General features: G+C 35.4%; 1 protein-coding gene across 3 annotated transcripts in view; it reads left to right on the top strand.

The window, feature by feature from the left end:
- Window positions 1-11,905, top strand: part of AP4E1 (adaptor related protein complex 4 subunit epsilon 1) — a 71,616-nt gene that overhangs the window by 27,946 nt on the left and 31,765 nt on the right. For all 3 annotated transcript variants that reach the window (XM_040492682.1, XM_040492681.1, XM_040492683.1), the window contains 4 exons: window positions 660-733; window positions 6,736-6,858; window positions 6,962-7,071; window positions 9,567-9,706. In XM_040492682.1, coding sequence (XP_040348616.1) covers window positions 660-733; window positions 6,736-6,858; window positions 6,962-7,071; window positions 9,567-9,706 — 447 coding nt within the window. The remainder of the gene's footprint in view (window positions 1-659; window positions 734-6,735; window positions 6,859-6,961; window positions 7,072-9,566; window positions 9,707-11,905) is intronic.

Consider the following 11,905-nt stretch of genomic DNA (forward strand, 5'->3'; position numbering starts at 1 on the left):
TTTCTTTCTTTCTTTCTTTCTTTCTTTCTTTCTTTCTTTCTTTCTTTCTTTCTTTCTTTCTTTCTTTCTTCACTGCGTTTTCTTACAGTATCTACCTCAACCCAGTTACCAGAACTGTAATCAGTGACCATAAAGACATAGGAGTGGTATAAACCTGTTTCACAAAATACAATTTCTTTATAGTTAACATAAATGAAAGTTAAACTTTTTCCCCAGAAAACCTAGTGCTGTTCAAAGAAAGACTAGTATTTGAATACTTTAAAAAAACTATTTGGTTAAAATACTGTCTGGAATAATCTGGATGTGGGAGATATTACTATAATAACTTGAAATAGGCAGAAATATTTTATTGCAAATAAAATTATGAAAGGTAGTATGTTCAAACAAAAACCTGATTTGTACACTAGGTACAGGTAAAGAGCTGGTTGACTTATGTATATCTCTCCATTGACTAGTCATCTTTGATAAAACAGGAAATTAAACTCATGAAAAAGAGCAAATGGAATCTTGAAGAAGTGAAATTTCCATAACTTCATAAAATAAATTTTTTTCACTTCTTTTCTGTAGATCCTCAGTTTTAAAGAGAGAGAAGTTTGAAAAACTGTTTTATTGAGTTATAATACTATAATTCTACTGCAAATAAAATATCTTTTAAACAGGACAAGTGAATTAATGTATGATGTTCTTGATGAATCCTTACGAAGAGCCGAGTTAAATCACAATGTCACATATGGTAGGTAACATATATAAATGCTATTCGAAAAAATTACAGTGTTTTTCAGCATCATAGCAAAATGTGTGTTAGAATCTATAAATTCCAATAGAATCTTATATGTTAAATTTTAAGGTGGTTCTCTGGGTTATTCTTTTTCAGTGCAGGCATTAGATAACTAATAGAAATAATGGAAGTATTTTAAATGTTGATATAAATTCATTATTAAAATTATCTCTCTTTTTAAAATATTCTTTAAGAGAAATTATCTTTATATTGAAAATATTCATTAAGCATCTAATTGACTGTGAAGATAACCTGTATTAGTAATACAGCTGTGAATAAAATAGTTATAATTGATTATATTATCATTGATCTCACAGATAGATAGATCATACATGGAAAGGGACAGGTGGAGTAAATGTTACAAAGGAGAGTTACTCCTTTGTATGGGAAAATATAGCAGCTAGTCTTAGATGAGAGGAAGAACAAGGAAGGTTTTATTGACATTTAAGAAGAGAACTGAAGGAAGGATAAGATACAGACAAAAACATGTAGGATATATATATGGAATAACAGTATACTGTTCTGTGAGGAGACAGTAGTCATATGTTACATACAATTTTAAAAAGTAATTTAGTGATAGGAGATGAGTAATTTGGGGGAGAGGGTAGAGGACTGAGAAAAGTAACCAAAAAACTTTCAATCTTAATAGAGGGAGGAACTGTTGGTTCTTTATTGATTAGTTTGAAAAAGCTCAGTAAAGAAATTGAGGTATTTGGAAATATTCAGAAGCAAAGTAAAACAGTTTGAATTTTGCATGCTATAGAGAAAAATAGAAGAAGCATTGAGAGATTAACTCAAATGAGAAGTTATTTCTTTTTCTGGTAAAATACTGTGAAGTAGGGTTTGAAGACCATCCTGTTTTTTCAGACAGTGGTAAATGGTGAATCTTTATGAACAATGATTGTAGAAATGTGGGATGGACTAGAGGGCAGAAATTATACTAGTTTAACTGTAAGAAAAGTGTTTGACAAAGATGGAGTTAGGAATAAGGAGAAAGAATTGCATGTATGAGACTCATACAGGATTGATAATGCACATGACAGTGAATTGAGATGGTAAATTTTGGAAGATAGATTTATGTTTTGCATGGAAAAATGGTAATTAAGACATTGAAAGTGGTTTATTCATTTGTTCAACCAGTATTTATTGAAGGGTTACAAAACAAAAACTTGATTTGTAAACTAGGTACAGATTGAGGGAAGAGTTGATTGATTTATGTATTTCTCCATGATAAGTACAGGAGATTAAAGGGAGAATAAGATAGACACAGTCCCTGCCCTTATGAGGGTATAGTGTAATGAACGGTTGATACTATGTAGGATCTTGCTGTGTAATGAGAAGAGTCAGGCCAGTGATAAGGATCATCCTTATTGACATGGGTGGTTTGTTTAGGAGCTGTCAGAAGATCCAGACAAGTGTCAGAGTCTTTGCAGGCAGCGAAGCTAAAAAGTTTTGCTTGAGATATAATTAGTGTGTAGGATAAGAGTTTGAAAGACTCTCAAGGAAGTCTGTTTAGAATCAGTTAAGGATCTGATTTTCTTTTTCTTGCACAATTTTTTTTTTTTTTTTGGTAATTGACATTTCAGCTTTAATTTTTTTATTTTTTTGAATAGGTAATATATGCACATGGTTCAAAATTCAAAAGGTACAAAAAGGTATACAGTGAACAGTAAGTGTCCCTTTGACCCTTACCACCCACCACCCAGTTCCCCTTCTTGGAGATAACCACTGTTATCTGTTCCTTTTGATTTGGAGAGTACTGTATACCTGAGGAAATACTTTTTTTAATGTTCTCCCCTAGGGCCCCTTTCCCTTATTAACATTTCTGGGACCAACACCAATAATTCATTTCTTTGTAGGCTGTCAGTGCAATGTTTTACCTTGCCATGGAAACCTTATAGTTTCTGTTGTTTTATTTATTTCTTTTATTAATCTTTCCATTGTTAGGCTTCCCCTCCGTATTTGTATTGATACAGTTTATAACTTTGAGTGATTTTATCAATGATAGAATGTTCTCTAGTAATGCTGACACGAATATTTTATTGCTTAAGAATGTGAATTTTAAATCATGAACTTCATAAGGGAAGAGACTGTGTCTATCCCACTGTCTGGCACTAGGTTAATCAATGAGTAACACGTTTTAGTTGAATTAAAGGAAGAGAAAAACTACTTTACTTTTATCAGTTATCTATATATAACTGGTAACTTTTATCAGTTACCTGATTGGGTTTTAGCTTTTATACTTGCTAAATCATATTTTTTTGAAAATTCCATTATTTTAACCTACCTAAGTGTTAAGTCAAGACATAAATCCCATCAGAGATGTTTATTGAGTACTGTTATGTGCCAGGCATTGTGCAAAGTGATATAGAGGATGTGAAGGAGTGTAAAATGTAATCTTTGCCTTCAAGAAATTTACTATGTAATGGTAGAACTAGCTTATTTATGAAAGAATAATATCAGTATAAGGCAGAATGCTAAGGGGTGATACAGAGAATAAATATTACAGGAGTCCAGTGGTAGAGATCACTGTGGGCCTGAGGACACACATAAGAGTTCATTGATATAATGGGGCCCTGACGGATAGTAAGGATACAGATAGCCAGAAGAGAGATCAGGAGGGTCTAGGTGAAGGGAACATGAGAAAAGGTACAGAAGTGGGGATATTTGAAACAGTTTCATAGAATATCAACTTACCAGTCTACATGGACAGTTCATATTGGGAGCAGTGGAAAGGCCTTGGTGCAGAGGTTCTCTTGTGGCAGTCAAATGAGTTTGGGCTTTATACCGTATAAATCCAGAGATATGGAAGACTTCTGGGCAAGGTACTGATAAGATGAGAGTAACATTTTTTAGTAAATTGGGAGAATTATAGAAAAGGGAGTACAAGGCACAGAACCATCAAAAGTAGACAGAAGTGCATTTCCCTGTTTTTCCCACTTAATAGACATTATATATAAAATTAACATAAGACTCTGTAAGGTAGAGAAATGAAGGTGGACTGGTTAGGAACCTTGGGATGCAAGGAACAATATCACGGTGAGTGCCGTGGGTTTTCTTTTTGCCTCATATTTCTCAGACTGGGTACTGGAGAGCCAGCAACGTGGAAACACCAACTGTTCCAAACAAAAATGCCTTAAGAAAAGCCTGCTGTCTAGCCAAAGGACCAACAAGAAAAGGGCAAACTAGCAAGGTAGAAAACTTTTAGATGGTAGTCTCTTTTCCAGACAAGCATCACACAGAATAAATTATGGACCCACCCATGTCAGAAAAGACTGAGTGGAGAGCCAAGATTTCCACCCTCACCAGGTGTAAGCAGATTCCCAATGCTTCTACTGGGCTCATTGTGGAGAAGCCCAAGAGGAGAGCCAGAATTTCATCCCTGCCAGGTGTCGGGAGTGGGGCATATCTCGCTTGCACTGTCAGTGGAGGTGATGTGGGAAGCCTGGATTTCACATATCTAGGAATAGGGAGTTAATGAAGCACCTCTCCCCTCTTTGCTGAGGTGGTGTTAGGGGAAGCCTAGAAAGAGTTGGAGCTTTCACCACTGGTCAGGGATATTCAGGCCATCCCATCAATGTCAGTGGAGGCCATTGGAGTGGTAATGAGGTGCCCCTTCCTTTCTGAGGCAGGATAGTATCAGCAGAAACTCCCATCCCCCACCCAGAAGGAATAAGGGTCCCCTCCTTCTCCAGGTGTCAAAGGAGGCAGAGTGGAGAACCTGGACTTTCATCCCCATAGGGTGGTACCCGCGTCTCCCTGTCAGAGTAATATCAATAGATACTTTCCTTATTTAATATGAAAGTAAAGTCTAGTCTGAAGGATAAGGTGTCAGTGGAATGTCTTCAAATTTTGTGCATAATCCAACTCCAAAAACCTATGATAAAACCACAGTATCACAAATGTTAGGATATTACTAATTTTTTATTTGCTAATTTTTACTTGATATTTTGGTTAGGACCTGGCTTGCTCTTGAAGAGAAAACAAAACTTCACATTGTGTTTTTACGTTTAGAATCCTCAGAAGCACTTTTTTTTTTTTTTTTAACCGCTGCAGAGGGAGACAGCAGAGCAGGGTGGCTGCTCTTTCATTTATGGACTTATACTCAGATTTTTGTAGAGTTGGGGAATAAAGGGATTTAGCTATAGTGGAAAAGTGATTTAGAAATCTATTAAATTCATTTTTAGCTCATTTGTGCACTAAGTTCATAAGTATAATTTTTGAACTATTAATTTTACCTATACTAGCTTTCCAGAAATCTTATGAGCATCTAAATAAAAGTTTGGATTTTGGATGGGTAATGAGAAGCTTTTGTAGTAACACAATTTGATAGCAGGAGAGTTCTGAATGGCAGGAATCTGTAAAGGAAACCGTGTCAGTTATAACAGAAAATGGGTCATCATTATTTTTAAGGTTACTTAGGACTGGCCTATTAGTTCAGGGTTTGGCAAACTTTTTCTGAAAAGGGGGCCAGGTAGTAAATATTTTAAGCTTTATAGGTAACATAGGTTTCTGTCATAAATTCTCCTGTGTTTATTTTGTTTTTCTACGACCTTTGAAACATGTAATTGTACACCTGAGACTCATATAATGTTATATGTCAATTGTATCTCAAAAAGTATGTAAAAATTGTTCTTAGTTTACAGGCTTGCAAAAGTAGGCCAAGGGCTAGATTTAGTGGTAGTTCATCCATTCCTGCCTTAGTTGGTCACTCACTTGACCAAGCCTCTTTTTGTTTAGTTCATAAAGTCATAAAGTTTACTTTTTCCATGGCACAGAATGAGGACATTTTACAGCACAACATCTGAATATACAGAGGAGTATCTTTTTAGGTTCAGTTAACTCACTTTGTAGATTTTCCTTTAAAGTCAGTCCCCTTCTTAAAGAGAAATTTGTATTTCTGATTTATTTTCTCTTTCTCCTTCTATAGAAAGGGTTTGTATAAAGCTTTTTATACAAAGTTTATGTGTGAATCAGTCGATAGGCAACCTAACAGTGGAAAATATAGCTGGTTGAATACTCAAGTTTTATGTTGTATACAACAAAGTATCAGATTGTTTTGTTTAAAGCTTTTAGAAATAGAGAAGAAAGGATTCTATCAAGGACACTTGATATGCTTCAACTTGTGGTAGAACTGTTAAGTCGACTGAGTCTGTGTCTCACTTACACTGTGATTCCATAGCACATGCAGGACTTGATACCACGCTGGTTCTTCTTTATTTACCATGACAAAGCTCAGGCTCCTTGACTTAGGCTCTTCAAAAGAGTTTGAAAAAGATTTTAGTGTACACTTTGATCATTATCGTAGTTATCCAATCTTTGACTGTATTAGAAAATCAAATTTGAACACTATCAAGATGTTCAATAGATAGTTCTATGTTCTTCGAGGTTTGTTTTAAAGAACTGACTTGAGGATTTTTATGAAATGGCCCTACTTTGAAATGAATGCTAGAGTATCCTAAAATGATTACATTGAAATAAACTACATATATAGTTTCTGTGTATAAATGGTAGAAACTGCCAGAGAACAAATTATTTTAAAGCATGCAAGCAGTGTTGGAAATACCTGTTTATATAGGAACAATGAATATATTACTTATGTGCCCTTTAGAATGTGAGCTCCTTAAGGGCAGGGGTTTTTGTCTTTTTTGTTCACTGCTGTATCCATGTTATTAGAACAATGCCTGGCACATAGGAGGTGTTCAGTAAATACTTGTTGTATGTGTGAATGCATCATTTCTATCTATTAATATACATAATATATTATATTGTGGTAATATAATCCTAATAGTTGTGTAAGCCTGAAAACAACAAAGTTCCTATCTTTGAAAATTTTCCATAAATAAGTTTTTACTAAAACTGACCTTCTAATTAGTTTGTTTTGTTCTGAGTTCTACACATGTTCTTTTATTATGCCTTAACATGATCCCTGACATTTTTATATTTTCTTTCTCTAGCTATTCTGTTTGAATGTGTACATACAGTTTATTCTATTTATCCTAAATCAGAATTACTTGAGAAGGCTGCCAAGTGCATTGGAAGATTTGTTCTGTCACCTAAAATAAATCTCAAGTATTTAGGTAAGATGATTAGATAATTTTGACAGAAATTACAAAGACAGCTCTTGAAATTTGCTGGATGTTTGTTTCCAGTCACTTTGTATAACGTAATCTTTGTTTCTAGGGCTGAAGGCTCTTACCTATGTTATCCAGCAGGATCCCACTCTGGCTCTTCAGCACCAGATGACAATAATTGAATGCTTAGACCATCCTGATCCCATTATTAAAAGAGAGGTAAACTGGTACTTTGAATAGTGTACGTGAAGTGTTATAACTTTTAAACTTCTTTTTTGGTATTATGGAGAGAGGAAAGTAGTAGAGTGTGTGTGTGTGTGTGTGTGTGTGTGTGTGTGTGTGTACACACATGTGTATTTTAACTTCTGAGTGTATTTTATTCTTTCTAGTAAAGTTTAAGGAACTTTTCTAAAAAGTCCTTGTGTCAGTATCTTCACAAATGTTTTTAAACTATGAGTTAGAGGAGTTAGGTTCAATTACCTGTATGGATTCATTAATATCTTTTTTGGTCTAAGAAGAGACCTGAATTCTATTTCAAGTTCTTTCTGTTAATGTAATTTAAGATGTAATTTATGATGATTAATATTTTTTTCATATTCTTAACATCTGTGACGTGGGCTAATGCATTCCTTATTAAGTATGTAGGAATATTGAGAGAATTAATAAAGATAACCCCTAAACGATTTGAACTTCTTGGAAGGAATTGCTTCAGTGTCCATTTGGGTGCCTATATAAGTGTTTCTGTTAATTTTCATGTAAACAAATCACTCTGTGCCCTCATATTAAAATGGTATATGGGACCTAGTTAAGAAGAATGGATATTTTTATTTTTTATTTTAAAAATAAAGATAATTTATTGAACATCTAAATTACTTAATAGCAATGAGTTAAAAGTAGTTTATGCAAAGAATACTATTTCATTAAACAATTGTAATTTTAAAAGATAAGATTATAAATTTTCAATTTTAAAAGGTACTGTTTTTGAAATAAAAGTGTTTTTGAGAAATTGTCATCTACATATATATTTTTTCTTTTTGCATTTATATTTTTAATCTTCTGAAAATTGTTACTTGCCTCAAATCTGGGAAGTTTGTAGATGGACTAATTTCTCTGTGTAGGCATGATAGAAGAGTGAGAAGGCACCAAAAGACAATAACAATTATTTGGCTCTTCCACTTTGAACAAATACAGAGCATGTGTTTTCTTTGTGTGGTTGGCTACTCAAATGAACAGAGTTGACTTAGGTACAGTTTTCTTAGTGCTATATTTAATTATTGGGACCTAATTTAAAAATGAGAGTCAAAGGGAAAATAAATTTCTTTTAAAATTATCGAGTCTGATCTGTTTTGTCTATTACCTGCTGTGAGAAAAGTAGTTTGAATTCTTTTAGTATCAATAGTGCTCCAAGAAGGCACCTCAGGACTATCTGTTCGAATGCCACTATCATGTATAACCTCTGTAAGTAATTACATAGAAGAACTTTGGTCCTTGGGAATGGAGTGACCTGTTGTTTAAGACTGGGCTTCCCATTTGTCTGGTTTTATTACCTTTCTTTCTCATAGGGAGAAAGAAGGCAAGAAGGAACAAACATAAAAGACCTCTCTTGAGCCATGCAATTCCTAATGCCCTGTCTCATGCAATCCTGGAAATGCTAAATTGCATAGTCTTAGAGTAGGAAATAAATTTGGTATAATTATCTAAAAATATGTAATAATGTAGTTTAAAATCTACAGGGAGCATGTCTGAGACAGCTATATAAGTTGAACGCTATTAATGGAGGACCTGTGTATTTATGGATTTTAAAATGGAGTTAAGAATTAACTTAAACAGTTATCTTTTGTACTTGATATCCTGGCAATGAAGATTGAAAAATTACAAAGAACCCTTAAGATATTTTGAACAAGTTTGACAAGTAGAATATATGGAAATCTCTTGCAGCTAATGTTGTTGATCCTAAAATACCAGTAAATGATACTTTCTCAGTACTGCCCTTGGTCTCATATTGATTTCTGGGAGTTAACGATATTTTTAGAACCTTAATGTAGGGCCTCAGAAAGTGTAGCCAAATGGGAGCTTACTCTCGTACTGGTCTTCCTTTAAGAGGAAGCAAGAGGTATATTCCTGAGCATTGAGAAAGTGACTATAACATGGTTTTTCCTTGTCTGAGATTCTGAACAGAGGCCTTGCTAAGGCTTTGAAGCACTTGAGCCCCCAGCCTTTGTCCATCTGTTGGAGGCCATTTGCTCTCAGCTGATGAACCCACTCAAGGGCTATTTTCTATTGTTTACGTAGTGTGGAAAATATAGTTTGTAAGACTGGATTTTCATGTGTGTATATATACATGCACAGACAGGCATAAATGATATAGGTTTAAGAAGCTGTTATATTTTTAGAAAACAGATTATAAACCTTTTAAGTTTTTAGACTTTACATGGCCTCTCATTTAGAAGTAGTCAGATTATAATTTTTATCGGTATCAAAAAGCTTTTAGACTTTGGAATTGATCATAATTCATTTTTTTGACAGTAGATTCTACCTTTCTTAATTAAGTTCTGTTTTAGCTAAAATGTGCATTTCTTCAGCACCTATTAACTGCCCAGTTGGTCTATGTAAAAGTGGCAGAATCAACTGTATTATAAACCTATATATTGCTGTATTTACTGGAATTACCATGTATAGTTTTATAATGCTGTTTTTATTTCTTTCTTAAATAGACTCTGGAACTTCTTTACAGAATTACTAATGCACAGAATATAACAGTGATTGTCCAGAAAATGCTTGAATATTTACAACAGAGCAAAGAAGAGTATATTATCGTCAATTTGGTTGGCAAAATAGCCGAACTCGCTGAGAAATATCCTTTGTTTGGACCATAAGTCATAAAATACCTGTAGTTACATAGTGACTCAAAAAAATTTTTTTTACTGTTTATTCATTTTTGAGAGACAGAGTGCAAGTGGGGAAAGTTCAGAGAGAGGGAGACACAGAATCTGAAGTAGGTTCCAGGCTCTGATCTGTCAGCACAGAGCCCGGTGCAGGGCTCGAACTCATGAGCTGTGAGATCATGACCTGAGCCAAAGTTGGGCACTTAACCTAAGACTGAGCCACCCAAGCACCCCAGTTACATAGTGACTTTAGAATGATTGGTTTAGTTGTGGTCACTTGCAAATTGAGTTCAGAGACACACAATAACTTTTCCCATACCTGATATACAGGCCTTTCTTGTCAAAAACAGGAATATTTGGGGGCGCCTGGGTGGCGCAGTCGGTTGGGCGTCTGACTTCAGCCGGGTCACGATCTCGCGGTCCTTGAGTTCGAGCCCCGCGTCAGGCTCTGGGCTGATGGCTCAGAGCCTGGAGCCTGTTTCTGATTCTGTGTCTCCCTCTCTCTCTGCCCCTCCCCCGTTCATGCTCTGTCTCTCTCTGTCCCAAAAAAAAAAAATAAATAAACGTTGAAAAAAAAAATTAAAAAAAAAAACAGGAATATTTGTAGGCTTCTTAGTGGATGGCTTTTTTTTCCCTGATTCTTTCATTCAGTTGGTCAGTATTATGAGCAGAAAGATACAGGAACCTCTGCCTGATTCCTCTTTCATTGCCTTCTTATCTTTGACTTTATTCATAATTAGTTTCTTTTCTGGTAAATGTTCTTGTTGTTTTGCAGGGGGTCCTTGGGAGTAGGGATCAGCATGCTAAAATTTATCCTTTACGCTATTGTTTATACTGGAAATTGTCCCAGTAAGGTAGCTGGGAACGCCATTCACATGTCACTTTTCTTCATATTTGCTTTTTTTTTTATTATTATTTTTTTTAACATTTATTTAGTTTTGAGAGAGAGAGAGAGCACACAAGCAGGGGAGACACAGAGAGAGGGAGACGCAGAATCCCAAGCAGGCTCCAGGCTCTGAGCTGGCAGCACAGAGCCTGACGTGGGGCTCGAACTCACAAATCACAAGATCATGACCTGAACTGACGTTGGACACTCAACCGACCAAGCCACCCAGGTGCCCCCACATTTGCTTTTTATTTTTTTTTTTTTAAATTTTTTTTTCAACATTTATTTATTTTTGGGACAGAGAGAGACACAGCATGAACGGGGGAGGGGCAGAGAGAGAGGGAGACACAGAATCGGAAACAGGCTCCAGGCTCTGAGCCATCAGCCCAGAGCCTGACGCGGGGCTCGAACTCACGGACCGCGAGATCGTGACCTGGCTGAAGTCGGACGCTCAACCGACTGCGCCACCCAGGCGCCCCCACATTTACTTTTTAAAAGTCAGAGAAACTTTACAGGTCACAAAGATATTTCATTCTTTTTAAGATGTCTGTTATTTAAATCAAAGGAAGAATAAATGTACAATGTTACTTCAGTCAGTCATCTTGGAAATTGCTTAAATATAGTTTTCTGTGCCACGTATCTAGTGCCATACGTAACTCCAGGCAGCAGAATGATGGAATTTTAGAACTGAAGAAGAACAGGTTAGAAAAGAGATTAAATAGCTTGAGTAGACATACCACATTTAGTCTCTTTGAAGTGTATGTCATTTTCCATTATTTGTCCTTAGGCACCTGGAATATCTCTTTAAATTTTTTTCACACTTGGGGCGCCTGGGTAGCTCAGTAGGTTAAGTGACCGACTTCAGCTCAGGTCATGATCTAATGGTTTGTGGGTTCGAGCCCTGTGTCGGGCTCTGTGCTGAACACTTGCTTGGAGCCTGGAGCTTGCTTCAGATTCTGTGTCTCCTTCTCTCTCTGCCCCTCCCCAGCTTGTGATCTGTCTTACTCTGTCTCTCAAAAATAAATAAATGTAAAAACAAAAGTTAAAAAAATTTTTTTTTCACGCTTATTTATTGGATGCTTAGTATGTACAAGGCATGGTGCTAGATGAAGCAACAAGAATTTAGTTTATTAAGTTTATTAAATAAGCTTTTACTGAGCACCTATTTCACATAAATCTGGAGTATAGAACAATTTATTGGCAGAGGTTAAAAGTAAAAATACCTAAGTAGGATAGGTTGGGGGTTATTCTTTTTTTTTTTTTTTTTTTTAATTTTTTTTTT

Source organism: Herpailurus yagouaroundi, unplaced genomic scaffold (genome assembly GCF_014898765.1).
Source record: "Herpailurus yagouaroundi ecotype Mexico unplaced genomic scaffold, PumYag 184, whole genome shotgun sequence".
Lineage (NCBI taxonomy): Eukaryota > Metazoa > Chordata > Mammalia > Carnivora > Felidae > Herpailurus > Herpailurus yagouaroundi.